Source organism: Aulonocara stuartgranti (genome assembly GCF_965226115.1).
Source record: "Aulonocara stuartgranti genome assembly, chromosome: 18".
Taxonomy (NCBI): domain Eukaryota; kingdom Metazoa; phylum Chordata; class Actinopteri; order Cichliformes; family Cichlidae; genus Aulonocara; species Aulonocara stuartgranti.
The window spans coordinates 18,419,578-18,436,388 of record NC_138954.1 but is presented as its reverse complement, the minus strand read 5'-3'; the positions used below and the strand labels follow the sequence as shown (position 1 = coordinate 18,436,388).

The window sequence follows — 16,811 nt, the reverse complement described above, 5'->3', positions numbered from 1 at the left end:
AACGTGTTAAATAAAATACAAAGTTGAGAAAATATCCATTATTGCCATTGGTAACCACTGGTAATTAGTCAAAAACGTCAAAAACTGTATGGACTCCTCACCTCTGCGTTTTAGCTAAAGACCACGCCCACTCCTATGCTGCCTTCAGGGTCGTTCTTTTCCCTCAGAAATGACAAATAAATTGCGCAAAGTTACAGTTAGCGCACCATTGCCTGAGAACATAACGGAAAGGAAACTCTAAAATTATAGTGTGGCTGCAAATTAAAAATAAATACATAAACAATACATGCGATCTTCCTGATGGGCAAAAATGGAAAGGTCGTAGCATAAGAAACGCAGGAACAGATGTGTTGACAAATAATTTAACACAAACAAAACCTTTTCTGTTTGTGGCTTGTTTCACCGTTTTCACCTCTGTTTGCATTAATGTATTCAATAAGAGGAATAATCTGTTCTTTTTCTTCATCTAGTTCTGTTCTTCTGCTAGAAATCTTTTTTACGATAGCACATGAAGGCAGCACGTTTCCTGGCTCACATGCAAACCAGCGGTCAGGAGACAGAATACAGAGTACGGCCGCCCAGCTGGCGGGACACTGGTTAGCTTCACTCTGTGTTGTAACCGGCTAGTTATGTGAAATAGCGGATTGTTATACGAACGTAAATATGCCAGCATTTGCTCCAAACTGCGCCACCGGTTGAGACTTCTCTGAGTGTAAGTAAACTAACCAGCTATACCGCCCTACCTGCCTGTCTCCGGTCGCGTTCAGTTCCTCACCTCCGATATCGGGTGTCTTAATGGCGGACGGAAAGGAACCAGCCCCGGCGAGCGTGGAGGAGGAGACAGACAGTATAAACGACGCAGAGCTGGCGCTGAAGGGAATCAACATGCTGCTCAACAATGGATTCAAAGAGAGCGACGAGCTCTTCAGAACATACAGGTCTGTGTGTGACTTCTCTTCCTGTATGTAAAAACAAAACAGAGGCGTATGCTTGTGTTAAATGTTATGGCAGGTGTAGCTAATGTTCCCAAACTTGTGATTAACCAATACAATTACAACTGAAGGCATCAAAGCGTGTGGTCTAAGCTTTGAAAAAACAAAAACAGGAAGAAAAAAAAGCCCACCACCCGTGTCACGCTTGTCTGGTGGAGAACCATTTGATCTGATCACAAGCAGAATTAGTGTTGTTTAAATACCCTGAGCAAATATCCACAACCACAATATGTGACATGTGTGCACATCATTAGATTTGGTGACTGTCTTCATAAATGTCTAAAAAAACAACGAAGTGCTTGCTTAACAGGTTGCCATTCCTGTTATACCGCTGTCTGGCTTTGAGGTACTTTGTACCCTTCTTGTGAAATATGTCAACATGGCCCAGCTAGTTCCTCACATCTACAGTTGAGTGACATATTAGAGGAAAACAATAACAACAATGTGTCCAGATAAGGTAACCAGGTTTCTGAGATGGTCTCTCGTTTGCTGATCCAGAAAGCATACATGAAGAGGCATACAAGCATACATGAAGACTGTCATTAGGTGAGAGTGCAATATTAAAAGATCCATAGCATCACCTGTAGAAGTCTAGGTTTATATATTTTTACACATACCAATTATTGGATGGCTGCATATGTCTTGCCTTGCTCTGGAAAGCAATGTCTTTGATGTCATTTAGGATCGAAATGCAAGCATTAAACTGGTAAACTATTCTCTTAGTCCAGTAGCACCCATCTCAGCCAAATAATCAGTAGGCATGCGAGAAAACTGCTGCATAACCTTTCTTTTTGCATTTTGCATTCATTAAAAGAGGTCACAAGTTATAAATGTTGGGAATCCCTGCTCCTGAACCGCACACGTCCTTACACATGCTTCAGCCTTTGCTTTCAACTTGAATGCTTATGTCATGAAAGGGCAGCTCCTATGGTTCCTGACCCCTGGGGAAAGCGTAAATGTCACCTCGTCCGCTAATTGCATTAAGCTCTAGGTGTCATCCTGTTTTGACTGGATCAGCAAAACGATGGAGGGAAGTGAAAAACACAAACACAGCTGTCTGAGAATGAGCTTTTACTGGCAGTATGTACGAGTTTCTGTTAAAGCTCCCCTGGTACTATTACGTTTGTATAGTATGTTGCACTTATGTGTGGAGGTGGTTCCATTATAAATTAAATCCCCATCACAGTTACACAGGGATACCTGTACCAAGTCAATTTTCCACAATTATTTGAAACATTTTGCCGTAATTTGACTGACACGTGGTGCCTCTTGTCTTCAAAGTGAAATATAAGGCTGCTGAAATTCAGTTATTGCACCAAAATGACTACACAGCTACAGATGGAAATCAAAAGGACCTTTGATTTCTGTAAATGATGCAAGTTTTCAGCTACACAGATGCAAGTCTGTGTAGCTCTAAAAGATTATTATTAGTAGCTATAAATGTGTCAATTGTGACAGGGTATATGTTTTGATTATAGGGTAGAAATTTCTGAATCTCTTAATTCATCAAAGAGAAAGTTAGTTGATAAGTTTTGCATTAGCTGGCTTGTGACAGTTGTAAAGCTGTGTTAATAGTGTGTAACAGTGTATTATGAGCACCTTTGATGCCCTAAGATAATTTCAGATGAAGGGCATCTTAAAGTGTGTTAGTTATGAGGGTGAGGCCAAAAATTGCCAATTGGGGGTAGAGGGTAATAGTCAAAGAAAAGAAAGTCTAATCTGAGTTTCTGCATATTTAAAGGCAACAGCATGCAGTCTGCCTTTTGTGGAAAAAATGGGTCATTCATGGATTGTTTTTCTGAAGAGCTTAAGTGAATGGTAGTGAGTGGTAGTGCAACAGGATACACCATTGCAACAAGTCAGTTTGTGAAATCTCTTCCCTCCTAGCTACTCCACAATCAGCTATAAGTGGTATATATAAGCGGAAGCATTTAGGAACCAAAGCATTGCAGATGATGTGAAGTTACAGAGTGGGGTCGCTGAGTGCTCATAATGCATTAAAGTGGCCAACACTGCTGACTCAATAACTGCACAGCTCCAAACCAGCACACAAAAACTGTGTGCTGGGAGCTTCATGGTTTGGGCTTCCATGGCTGACAGCTCCTGTAGGTATAATATTTGTAGTTGACCCAGTATTATTGTCCATACAGTGTATATGTTTACAGAAATAAAGATTAATATAGTGACGCTGGTCCTATCTAGTAAACTCAATTTGGTTCCTTGATGTAAAACAAAACAAAAAAAACCTCTATTAAATATCTTTAATCTCAGAATTTGTCAGCTGTTTTTTTTATCAAATGTGACTTTTTTTTATTTAGCACTTTAATGTTGGAAAATATCTTGGTTTTATATTTCATGAATTAATTTTTCATTGTTTTACTTCTGAATATTCTCCTCCTTCCCATTAGTATTTTTCTAACCTACAGTAGTCCTAATACATTGGCATTATTGATGCATGAAACAGGCCACATACTTTTCATTGTTTCTCCAGTGAACTTTACACTGTCAGAGAAAATCACATTATGTGAAAAGACTAACTTCTCTTATATGTTTGGGGTTGTTTTCTTCTTCTTTTTTTTTTACTTTCTTTCAGGAACCACAGTCCTTTGATGAGTTTCGGTGCAAGTTTTGTGAGTTTTCTGGTGAGTGGAAAAGCAACTCGCTGCTATTTTGGTTTGTGGCCAAACTTCTCGAAGATTTTTGTAAATGTTGCTTTGGGAGCTTTTGGTTTCTTTGTGAGGCTTATGGAAGTTCCCTTGTGTTCCCTTTAAGTCCTTTTAAGCCAGCTGTTATGTTTTGCGAAGAAATTTCTAAATTATGTTTGATCAGCATTTTTCCCCCCCAGCTACAAACGTAGCTGAGTTTGACAGTTTGTTCTAAACTTTGCAAGTTTCTGCTGTCATGATTGGATGGTATCATACACATGCTGGGTCAGCAGTGGGAGGGATGTCACAAAGTACAAATACTTAATTTCTGTACTGTTACTGTACTGTTTTACTGCCTGTATTTAAACACAAGTATCTTTGTTTGATTGTTTTTAGTCACATTTTCAAAACAGGCTCGTTATTTTATTTTTATTTTTAATGCGTTTGGGAGTTATTCTTTCACATCACTGCTCAGTGTGTATGACATAAATGTCATAGAGATGAAAGATGCAAACAGCATATAATGTATGCATCATTTATTGCATTATACTCTTTTTTTGTTTTTGTTTTTTTTGTTTAATGTTAGCCATCGAGAATGTAGGGAACAGCTACAAATGGAGTTATTTAATTTAATGTGCTTTTTCTCTGCATGATGATTGCATGTGTTGAAGCACCTATTCCCATCTATTAATATTATTATAATATTTTTTAACATGACATGAGGCTTATTTATCTTTGCAAAAAGGAGCTGATAGAAGAGCTACTATATACTTTAATATTTTCCACTTCCTGGTCAGCTGGTAACATCTGAAGTACAGTGGTATTTTTTAACAAGTCATTAATGACTCCAGAGGACTTCTGTGAGATTGACCCTTAAAGGGCAAAGATAGAATAAGGTTACACTTGCAGAGCACATCACCATGATGTCTACTCATCTTTTACTGGGAGAAATCAGAGAGCAAAAGCCCTTACGAGTTGCCAGGCACCTCAGCATGTGAAAAATGAAATTCCCAACAAAAGCTTTGACAGTGGAAAAGGACAGCAGTGTTACTGCAGTCCAAGTAACACAGAGATCTTTGTTTCAGTCGAAGCAAAAAAAGTTGGCAGCTGGGTTGTAGTGCTAGAATAATTACAGAGTTTCTGGTGTATAATTGTACTTCATTAGTAGCCTGACCAATTAAAAATAATCATTCAGAAGTAACTTTATAAATTAAATGTTTTTTAGTATGTGGCAAAATCCCAGAATTTGGCATTCAATTATTCAATTATCTCTTCATGTTTTTTTGTTTTTTTTAAAAAGGGATTTAGGTTAGCAATAGTGCATATCCTTTATCTTCTACCTGTTTTGTTCATTCATTCATTGTATGTGTAATTTGTACAAAATCTGTCAATTTGGAACAATTAGATTTCGTTTTCTTGTTTCTTTTTCTGACTCCACTGTCGAGTGTTCAGTGTAAGCGATTTTTCTTGAACCACATGTAAGTAATTGATTGCTTTTATCCGGTTTCCCTTTTGCAGAACGCCATGATGACTTTTGAAGAGGAAAAAATGCAAATGGCTTTTGAAGACCTCAAGGCTACAGAGAGACTGTGTGAGAGTGAAAACATGGGTGTCATTGAGACCATTAAAAGCAAGATCAAGCGCAATGTGAGTAAATACTTGATTAAACTGCCTGTATTGTACATCATTATATAGACAAGCATTTCATGTTGGGCCTGTAACGCCCACGTGTGCTTGTTAGCTCTCCTGCATACCTGTCTGTCATCAGCCTGTAAATGTGGGGTGTTTGTGTGGGCAGATGGACTCTCAGAGGTCAGGGGTGGCTGCAGTGGACCGACTCCAGAGGCAGATCATCATTGCAGACTGCCAGGTTTACCTGGCGGTTTTATCTTTTATCAAACAAGAGCTGTCATGTAAGGGAACCTTTGGTATTTGTTGGTTGACAGTGATGCACTCCACACGTATCGCGTAGGTAGGTGACAAATTAAAGGAAAAAAACAAAACCTGTCTTTTATGCCTTGGGAAGCTTTTTTGCTGGTATGGGTCCACTTGTCTCTTTAGAGGGAAGTGTCACTTGAAACTAGAGATGGCACGATACCACTTTTTTATGTCCGATACCGATACCGATATCATAAATTTGGATATCTGCCGATACCGATATGAATCCGATATAGTGTTTTTTAATCAACAAAACTGTTTTTTTAAATATCTTGCTGCATTTTGCAAGTCTGCAAGTTCATACTCAAGTTTAAAACAACAACTACACTAAAGCTATTCTGTTATACCTGTATACAAAAAAAATATTTCATAGTTCAGCAATACTGATCAATCTAATAAACTTAAACCTACACCATCCTCCCTATTCTGGTATTTTAAAGAGTACTTAGCGTAAATATTAAGCAACCTAACTAACAGGGTTCCAACTCCCAGCAACAACATAAATAAATAAAAAATAGAGAACCACCCCTCACGCGCCACCTCATGATGCTTAATCGACGTAATCAACCTTAATTTGATGCAGTGTGAAAAAAATGCACAGAAATCAATTATTTTTCAAGAAATATTAAATAGATTCAACATCTTTCTTCAACAAAATTGCAGACTGCACAGATGGTACCTTCCCAAAGTAAAAAGTACTATAGCTTACTAGGGTATATATATTAGACTTAATAGTCACTATATACAGTAATTGACTTCTATTCATTTTACATCAAATTAAAACTTTGGGTGTCAGATAATTATTTATTAAAAGCTCGACATTTTAAATGAGAATAAGAAAGAAAAGTCTGTCTTTGTGCCCCCTTTTCCCTGTTCATGCCCTATCGGCCCCCCTGGCTAAACTTTGCTAGATCCGCCCCTGCACAGTTACAGCCGTCAGCTGCGTAGAAAAAGATCCTGGTGTAGAAAGAAATATTAAATAAATTCTAACAACAGCTTATCAAGCTTAAACGTTCTGCTGTTGTTCAGCCGCTGGTTTCCTCTTTCTGGTGCAAAGTGGGCCAAAAACAAACAAGAGAGACGGAGTCGCGACAGAAAAGCCGATCAGCTGATCAGTTTCACGATTGAAGTAGCAGCCGGAGAGCGAGAGGCAGTCGCTTGTTAAGCTTAACGTGGGAATGCTTTACAAACATTCAGAGATGGACTTACACACTTGCTTTACTTCTCTCGGGGATAACTTTGTCGGAGATGAAATGCCAGGTTGCTAGCGAAGCTCCACATGCTATCCAGACCACCGACAGGTCCGGCATGCCACAGCTGCTCTATCACGTGATGCATACTGCTCCGACGTGCTAACGTTCTGAGGTGAGTTACGGCGTGTTGCAAGTTTTGTGAGGTGCTTTCGTGATATTTAATGGATCGGATTACATTTTTTATTTTTCTCCGATATCCGATCCAGTAATTTAGGTCAGTATCGGACCGATACCGATACGTAATATCGGATCGGTCCATCTCTACTTGAAACCAGTACAAAGCTGTTATGGAATGTTTTTATTGTGATGGAGGTGGTCTCTCCCAGGTAGCCCCTGTTGCAGGGATACAAGGAGTCGCTAGATCTCAATAGCTATGAGAGATTTTGGGCCAGCACTCTTTAGCGCCATCATTGAAACACCACATGACAGAAGAATCTTTTAGAAGAGTGGTTTTAGGGTGCTCTAGCCTTCCTGACATTGGCCTCTGATGGCTATGATAGCTTTTCCTTTAATTTGTCATCCACCTTTTATTTGATGTGTTAAATACAAAGAGGTTATATTAAAGGACTTTTCTCTAATCTGAGCTTCAATCCTCTGACAGCATATATCAAAGGAGGCTGGATCCTCCGTAAAGCTTGGAAGATGTACAACAAATGTTACAACGACATCACACGTCTACAAGAAGGCAGCAGGAGGAGGGGCTCTGAACAGCAAGCGACGCCGTCTTCATCGTCCGGCTCTGCTCTGTCCCACCAGAGTCGCTCTCCCTCACCCGGGTCAAGTCCATCACAGAGGCTAGATGGCATCAGTCCCGAGGCTCTGGATCGGCTGAAAGGTTCAGTCAGTTTTGGTTATGGTCTTTTCCACCTCTGTATATCGATGGTGCCACCGCACCTACTGAAGATCGTCAATCTGCTGGGCTTTCCCGGAGACCGCCATCAGGGCCTGTCAGCACTCACTTACGCCAGTGAAAGTAAGGACATGAAGGCCCCCTTAGCTACGTGAGTGAGTATGTTTGCGTATCTGTATCCTGTTTTGCAACTTAAACAGTTGTGTGCAGTGTAATAAAATAATGAAAGCATAATTTGTAGAGGAAAGAAGGAAACAAAAAAGAGATCCCAGTGTGAACAGCTGTAATAATTGACTGACTCAGGTCCCTGTAGCACAATTTTCCAAATCCTGCTTCATACTGAATCGTTTGAAATTGGTTTTTAGTCCTTGGGTGCCTTGGGAACCATGTTTGTAATCAAGCCTTTAATTAAAATCAAGTGTGTGGGAATTTGGTCATGTCTGCCAAGTTAACAAATCTGTAATATAACCACATTATGCAATATTACTGTAAAATGCTGTGAATCGTATTTCCTCAGTTTTGTAAAAAGCGCAACACATTGTGCTGTTTTTTGTGTGTGTGTCATTATCATAAATTAGAAATTTGCTATATTCCCTCTCATTACAGTCTCTGTGCTTTTCTTGCAGCTTGGCTCTGTTGTGGTACCACACAGTAGTGCAGCCCTTCTTTGCTCTGGATGGCACAGACACACAGTCAGGCCTAATGGAAGCCAAATACATTCTTAAACAAAGAGAGGCTATTTATCCCAACTCCTCCCTCTTTATGTTTTTCAAAGGCAGAGTTCAACGCCTTGAGGTAAAGACATGTGAATACTAAACCTTGTTATCTTTTGCCATGTGAAGTAGTCTTCTAACTTGGAGAAGCTCAGTATTGTCTCACTGTGACTCATACTACAAAGTTTCCTTCTGTAGTGCGAGATCAGTAGTGCCTTGACGTCCTTCAGTAGTGCCTTGGATCTGGCCTCTGACCAAAGGGAAATTCAGCACGTTTGTTTATATGAAATAGGTACTGCCTGGCTCTCATATTTCTCTCATATTTCAAATATGCCTCACTCGGTATTAGTATGCAACATCATTTCTGATCGATTTTTTTAGGCTGGTGCAGCATGATCGAACTGAACTACAGAGAAGCCTACAGAGCGTTTGACAGATTGGCGACTGAATCTCGCTGGTCCCAGTGCTATTATGCCTATTTAACTGGAGGTAATTACAGCACCGTAATGCTTTCAGGGTATTTTGTAAGCTCGGTAGTGGATGCTAATCCATATTGTATGTTGTGTGGTGCAGTGTGCCAAGGAGCCACTGGTGATCTGGAAGGAGCCGTTGCTGTTTTCAAGGACGTTCAAAAACTTTTCAAACGCAAGAATAATCAGATAGAAATGTTTTCCATGAAAAGGGTGAGTGTGTAACTAGTTTGTTTCCTGTAGGAATATTATGGTGCTAAGAATGCCACTGATGTGAAGATGCACTTTTGTTTTTCAATCAGTCTGAGAAGCTAAAGAGCTCCAGTATATCCAAAGAACTCTGCATCCTATCAGTGATTGAGATTCTGTATTTGTGGAAAGCTCTGCCCAATTGCTCCAATGCCAAGCTGCAGACGATGGCCCAAGGTACTGCATTCCAAACTAATATCTCGCTTGCATTATGTGCACTAATGCAAAGTGTTTGTAATTTTGATTCCTCCCTTAGTGTTACAGGGGATTGACGACGCCTCGTGTGCAGGCCTGAAAAACCTCCTTCTTGGTGCCATAAGCAAATGTCTACATAATACCAAAGATGCCATTCAGGTACTCTTGTGTTAAATTAATTATGCAATTTGCATTTTTGGAAAATTGATGCACAGCATGAAGCACAGCATGAAGCACGGCCCTCGCCGGCTGCCTTAAAGGATTGTCCATGCACTTACACAACACAATAATCATTGTTTGTTTTGGTATCATGACCTTTTTTTTTTTTTTTTTTGAAACAGTATTTCCAGCTGGCTGCAAGGGATGAGGGGGGGCGTCTGAGCAACTCTTATGTGCAGCCCTACTCTTGCTATGAACTGGCCTGTGTGCTGCTGAATTCCCCAGAGGCAAGTTTTGTGTGTGTGTGTGTGTGTGTGTGTGTGTGTGTGTGTGTGTGTGTGTGTGTGTGTGTGTGTGTGTGTGTGTGTGAGAGAGAGATAGTTAAACTGTCTCTCTTGGCCAAGGTCCTGGAGGAGTTACACTATCTAAATATTTAATTTTTTTTTTCTAGTCTGCGGGGAAGGGCCGAATGCTAATGCTTCAGGCCAAGGTACAGTAATACTCTTTATTTATTCTCTGCCCTGAAAGGAGGTAATATGTCCTGTTTTTCCTGTCTATTTGTTAGCAGTCTAGCTTCCACTGTTTTTAAGATATCATTGTGGCGGGGTGTGGCCTGCAGAGCCGTGCAGGCCACACATCCGCAATCATGCACCGCAGACTTAAATGTTGTACTGGGTCCTGTGGTTGGAGAGGTGGTGTTGATGTGAGTACAGCTGGCAGCGGGAGAGCTGCGGCCGTTGTGTGTAAATGGTGTGCCTCAATAAAAGATGTTGAATAGCAGTAAAATGCCATCGGGTCTGCTGTGGTCGTTTACGATCATTTTTAAGTTTTGTGTGATGGCAGTTACCAACAGCTCGAGCGGATTTAATTTAGGTGAAAATCTGGTTAAGATCAAGGTCGCACCATATGTGAAAATCAGTACAAAGTTTATATTAGCCATAACTTTTTATTGATCGTCTTCAAACTTCACAACAACATACTGGGCATTGGAGGACATGAGCACCCATGTAGGCTAAGCATTTCACCTTGACCGTCATTATTAGCGCCCAAGGTGAAAAAGCTGGTCTTGCAAAACATTTTAAGAAACCATATCGAGTATAATATGTTATATGGAAGGTCATGAAGAGAGCTTGTGATGTCACAGTGATGCCGTAACAGGCTGACATCCTCATATTGTAATGAAAACAGGCTGATGTCAGCATGTTTTATTAATTTTAGCGTAGTCCGTGGTCTTTGGGGCGAGTCGCACTATGAGTGATCTTGTTACTACTGGAAGTAGTTGGTAACAAGTCCTGTCTTATTTGATTAATTAAAAGCAATTAGTGTTTAGATTTTGTCTTATTTTTGCTGCGGGTCAAAGCTTTCTTTATAAAACTGATCAGGATCTTTTCATTCTGACTCATCGTTCTAAATCAGATTAAGACACCCACTGTCTGATCAGGTGACAGGATGTCTATTGGAGTGCCAGTGCTGCTTGAACTTAGTGAGCTGAGTATACTGGCTTTGCATTGACCTAAAGTTTGCCAACACTGTAGCCAAGCCTCTGTATAAGGAATGGATTTAAAATGAAAATGACGGAATTTGAATGAAAACAACAGAAATTGGGAACAAACAATGGAATTTGAATGAAAACAATGGAATTTGAATGAAAAGAACAGAATTTGATCAAAAACAAAAGAATTTTCATGAAAACAACAGAATTTGCATGAAAACAACAGAATTTGAACAAAAACAACGGGATTTGAATCAAAACAATGGAATTAGAATGAAAAGAACGGAATTAGAATGAAAAGAACGGAATTTGAATGAAAACAACAGAATTTGAGAATGAACAGAACAGAATTTGAATCAAAACAATGAATGAATGAACCATGAATTCTAAAACAAACAATAGAATTTGAATAAAAAGAGTAGAAGTAGAATGAAAACAACAGAATTTCAATGAAAAGAATGGAATTAGAATGAAATGAATAGAATTTGAATCAAAACAATGGAATTTGAGAACAAACAATGGAATTTGAATGAAAACGACAGAATTGGAATGAAAACAACAGCATTTGAATGAAAACAACGGAATTTGAATGAAAACAACGGAATTTGAATGAAAACAATGGAATTAGAATGAAAACAACGGAATTAAAATGAAAACAACAGAATTTGGGAACAAACAATGGAATTTGAATGAAAAGAACAGAATTTGAATGAAAACAACGGAATTTGATCAAAAACAAAAGAATTTGCATGAAAACAACAGAATTTGAACAAAAACAATGGAATTTGAATGAAAACAACGGAATTAGAATGTATAGAACAGAGTTTGAATGAAAGCAACAGAATTCTAAAACAAACAATAGAATTTGAATAGAAGAGTAGAATTAGAATGAAAACAACTGCATTTGAATTAAAACAACGGAATTTCAATGAAAAGAACGGAATTAGAATGAAATGAATAGAATTTGAATCAAAACAACAGAATTAGAATGAACAGAACAGAATTTGAATCAAAACAATAGAATTAGAATGAACAGAACAGAATTAGAATGAACAGAACAGAATTAGAATGAACAGAACAGAATTTGAATCAAAACAATAGAATTAGAATGAGAAGAACGGAATTTGAATGAAAAAAACAGAATTTGAATGAAAACAATGGAAGTTTAAAACAAACAACAGAATTAGAATGAACAGAAAAGGATTTGAATCAAAACAATGGAAATAGAATGAAAAGAACAGAATTTGAATGAAAACGACGGAATTTGAATGAAAACGACGGAATTTGAATGAAAACGACAGAATTTGAATGAAAACGACGGAATTGGAATGAAAACAACAGAATTTGAGAACAAACAATGGAATTTGAACGAAAACAATGGAATTTGAACTAGAGCAGGGCGATATGGCCAAAAATATTTATCATGATATATATTTGAAAATTTGCGATAACGAAATAACTGACGATATAATTGATGCGAGACAAAATACAACTCCACAACATTACTAGCGCAAAAAGACAACCTTCTTTTATTTTCACTTAAACAAGAAGCTGGTTTTTATGTACATTAAAGCTTTATAAAAATGTAACAGTGCAAATGCAAATTCCTTGCTGAAAGTTTAACCAAAAGGCATTTCCAGTAGAAATGGGATGACATATCCTGAGCATAACCATGTATAATATCCACTGAAGTTAAAAAGAGGTGCTTTGCAACATTAAACTGCAGTGAGCAGTACGTATTTTTCGGACCACAAGGTGCACGGGATTATAAGGCACATTAAGCGAAACAAAGCAGTCAGATAAATCAAACTTTATTAAACTCATTCTTCTTGCTTCCTCCACTTCTGTACCATTGATTTATTAATGAATGAATTCTGCTCTATTCCCATGTTGTTGCAGTATATTAATGACTAACCTTGTATTGTGGATGGATTATCTCAGTTGTTCTCCTGACTGAAGTTTGGTCCGTTTACAGCATCCCGCCATGTGATTGCATTTGTCTCTAACTATCAGGAACTTTAACGTTAACTTTTATAAGTGGAAAAGTGTTAGTGTTTGTCCTCCAGCTTCACTGTTTATGTTATGCTAACATAGCTGTGTCGCTAGCGATCAGGTAGCACATCATTATATACCAGCTAGCCCAACTTCAGTAACCCTACAAACGTCATTGCTGTTTAGTTTCCTGTCTTCATTTATGTTGGACGTGATAGCAGAGCTGTACGTTTGAATTTTTCCAGAAATCTCTGTCAGAACATGCTATATCATGCTTAGGTAACTAGCGAAACTAGCGAGCTAACTTCCGCTAGCTTCCTGCTAACTTCTAACTCCGTTAAATGTAACAAATTTTGTTTTCATGGATGCCTGGAAGTTAAACTTCATAGTTTCACCTGGTTAAGCAGCAATGCTGATCGTTTTATTAAAGATGAAAGAATTGAGACAGTTTTTAACTCTCAGTGATGCTGCAGTGTTCGTTTGATCTGAAGGATAGGGAGTTTAGGACCCAGATTACTCCCAGATTTAAGAGCATCTTAGTCCGGCAAATACGACAATAACGACAGCCGCTTGCATGTTCTGCAAAAAAATGTGCTTTGTCGTGTATCTGACGGACAAACACCAAACCAGTTCCACATCACTGAAGTTGCACCATTTTTACAAACCAATTCTGGTTCATCTGTTTCACTCAACAATCGGCCATGTGCGTATGAAAACAAAGGCACTGCGCATGCGCGTTTTACTCATATTCTATCGCGATATTTCATTTTCCTATCGTTGCCAAACATTATACCGGCATTACCGTGAACGGTATAATATGGCCCAGCCCTAATTTGAACGAAAACAACGGAATTGGAATGAAAACAACGGAATTGGAATGAAAACAACGGAATTGGAATGAAAACAACGGAATTGGAATGAAAACAATGGAATTAGAATGTACAGAACAGTTTGAATGAAAGCAACATAATTCTAAAACAAACAATAGCATTTGAATAAAAAAGTAGAATTAGAATGAAAACAACATTTGAATGAAAAAAACGGAATTTCAATGAAAAGAATGGAATTAGAATGAAATGAATAGAATTTGAATGAAAACAACGGAATTAGAATGAACAGACCAGAATTAGAATGAAAAGAATAGAATTTGAATGAAAACAACGGAATTTGAATGAAAACAACGGAATTTGAATGAAAACAATGGAAGTTTAAAACAAACAACAGAATTAGAATGAACAGAACAGAATTTGAATCAAAACAACGGAAATAGAATGAAAACAACGGAAATAGAATGAAAACAACGGAAATAGAATGAAAACAATGGAAGTTTAAAAGAAAACAACAGAATTAGAACGAAAACAACGGAATTAAAATGAAAACAATGGAAGTTTAAAACAAACAACAGAATTAGAATGAACAGAACAGAATTTGAATCAAAACAATGGAAATAGAATGAAAACAACGGAAATAGAATGAAAACGACGGAATTTGAATGAAAACAATGGAAGTTTAAAAGAAAACAACAGAATTAGAATGAAAGCAACGGAATTAAAATGAAAACGACGGAATTTGAATGAAAACAACAGAATTAGAATGTATAGAACAGAGTTTGAATGAAAGCAACAGAATTCTAAAACAAACAATAGAATTTGAATGAAAACAACAGAATTTGAATGAAAACAACAGAATTTGAATGAAAACAACAGAATTTGAATGAAAACAACGGAATTTGAATCAAAACAATGGAATTTGAATCAAAACGACGGAATTTGAATCAAAACGACGGAATTAGAATCAAAACGACGGAATTTGAATCAAAACGACGGAATTAGAATGAAAAGAATGGAATTAGAATCAAAACGACGGAATTTGAATCAAAACGACGGAATTTGAATCAAAACGACGGAATTTGAATCAAAACGACGGAATTTCAATGAAATGAACGGAATTAGAATGAAAAGAAAAGAATTTGAATGAAAACAATGGAAGTTTAAAACAAACAACAGAATTAGAATGAAAACAACGGAATTAAATGGTCTGAATGCCTGATGCAGTCTCGCCCTGCAGAGCAGTGTTGTAAGTATCTTGCTTGCATTAGCATTAACTTTGTTAGTTGATTGGTAGCTGACACTGAATGAGCACAGATCTCACTCTATTAGCCGTAACAGCCATCTCTGCATGTCTGGGCAGACACACGGTGTCTAAGAGGAGCACTGGGCACTGGGCTCTCTGTTTTTCTTACCTGATTGGTCAGCATGTTCATTGATCTGTCTGTGTTGACTGCAGAGGTTGTTAGAGGGCAGAGCACGAACAAAATAAAATTCATTTTGTTTTCCGTGCAGGAGGACTACGCTGGCTATGACTTTGAGAACCGACTCCACGTTCGTATTCATTCAGCTTTCGCCTCTATGGCGGCCTCCGCCCAGCCTTGAACTTTAATCTGAAATGTCTTTGAAAAAGCCACAATAATGAGTATGGATATTTTCACTTTAAAATAATTTCTTTATACTTATAAGATTCTGAGCCAGTGCATCATTTAGAACACAAACATGAATATTTCACAAGAAAACAGGTACAAGAGGTGTTATCGATCTGTTACTGTACGGCACAATACACTGTTTGTTTTTGTCTTCAGGGTTTGTTTTAAAACTAGATGCCTGTTGAATTGAATGAAAACCCGTAGATTTGTTTTGTAAGATCTTAGGCATTATTGCTTACATGGAGGAAATGTTCTTCAGATTGTGTAAAGGCACATATCAAGTATTAAGCATCAAAGCAATTACAAGAAATGACTCTGAAAATGTCTTTAAGAAGCCAATATTTCCACTTCAGTGTTGGTTGTTGACTTTGACATTTGTAAAGCTAATCTATAGGCAGTGTATTAATCTTTTGTTTTTGTTTTTTTAAAAGCACAGCCCCTTTTTAAGCAGTCGTTTTTATCAGTGTAAATATGTCTCACATAAAGGTTTTAATAAATGTGCCACTTTGAGCGGCTTAAATGCACAACGCTCCTTTCTGCTGCAAAGTTTTTCCTGTATATTTGTTATAATAAAAACAACATTGTAAAACTGAATATCTGTTTTCGTCGACTGTTTAAGTGTCATAGCTTAAAGGTGACAAATACATTTCTTCACCAACAGAATTTGTACTTCTTTAGTGATCAAAGTAATCACGAGGGGCATTAAGCCTTTCCTGTAGTGGCTTATGAGGCACAGACAATGATGAGGAATCTTTTATCATTCCTCCTCAAACTGCTTCAGATGCCTTCAGATCATGGAAATTGGACATTTTTTTTTTTCCTTACCATTTTCTTGTTTTGTGTTAACTTTTTTTTATCCTGTATTACAGAACTTCCGAGCTTCATCTATGAACTACTGCTATTATATTGTTATTACATCCATCTTCTTCTGGTTATTAAATTCAAGGTAACAGGGGAGCTTGGGCCTATCCCAGCTGTCACAGGCGCACAGGCCACCAGCCTGTAACAGGGCTAATACTTATTACCTGTTTTAATTCATTGTTCCTTGATGACAGGGTGTCTTGTACCCAAGGTAGCAAAGCAATGCTAAACCATGATTCCCCCTTTACACTAGGTTTCATGGTCCTGATTTTGGTGATGGTGTGTCTTCTGCCCCTCTAAACATATTTAGATGGGCATCTTTTTGCTAAAAAGATCAACGTTTGTTTCAGCTGTCAAATGGAAACATGCCAAACAAAATTTAGAGTAATGAAAGAGCAACTCAGAGTTCAGTATCTTGCTTAAGGACACTTTGGTACATAGACTGGAGCAGCCAGGAATCAAAGTACCAGCCTTCCAGTTCTCAGATGACCTGCTGTGCTACAGCCACCACAGAAGATAACTT

General features: G+C 38.0%; 1 protein-coding gene across 2 annotated transcripts; it reads left to right on the top strand.

The window, feature by feature from the left end:
- The first annotated feature begins 456 nt into the window (after positions 1–456).
- Positions 457–16,021, top strand: LOC309693495 (tetratricopeptide repeat protein 39C-like). 2 transcript variants are annotated; one of them, XR_014272658.1, is made up of 15 exons: positions 457–938; positions 3,586–3,634; positions 5,156–5,284; positions 5,436–5,550; positions 7,430–7,829; positions 8,305–8,473; positions 8,590–8,683; positions 8,773–8,880; positions 8,965–9,074; positions 9,164–9,287; positions 9,367–9,464; positions 9,647–9,751; positions 9,916–9,954; positions 15,291–15,880; positions 15,914–16,021. XR_014272658.1 is itself a non-coding variant. In XM_082512763.1 (14 exons), exons 1-14 carry the CDS (start codon positions 796–798, stop codon positions 15,378–15,380), a joined length of 1,773 nt encoding a protein of 590 aa, XP_082368889.1. In that variant the 5' UTR covers positions 457–795; the 3' UTR covers positions 15,381–16,021. The 2 variants fall into 2 exon arrangements, 1 of the variants encoding a protein (XP_082368889.1); XM_082512763.1 differs by having other exon boundaries at positions 15,291–16,021.
- The last annotated feature ends 790 nt before the right edge of the window (positions 16,022–16,811 follow it).

Bases quoted from the DNA above. Each gene is read 5' to 3' on its own strand.
- LOC309693495 (XM_082512763.1), top strand. From the start codon at position 796: ATGGCGGACGGAAAGGAACCAGCCCCGGCGAGCGTGGAGGAGGAGACA. The intron at 9,288-9,366 runs GTACTGCATTCC...TTCCTCCCTTAG, and splicing joins GCTGCAGACGATGGCCCAAG to TGTTACAGGGGATTGACGAC. The intron at 9,955-15,290 runs GTACAGTAATAC...TTTTCCGTGCAG, and splicing joins TGCTAATGCTTCAGGCCAAG to GAGGACTACGCTGGCTATGA.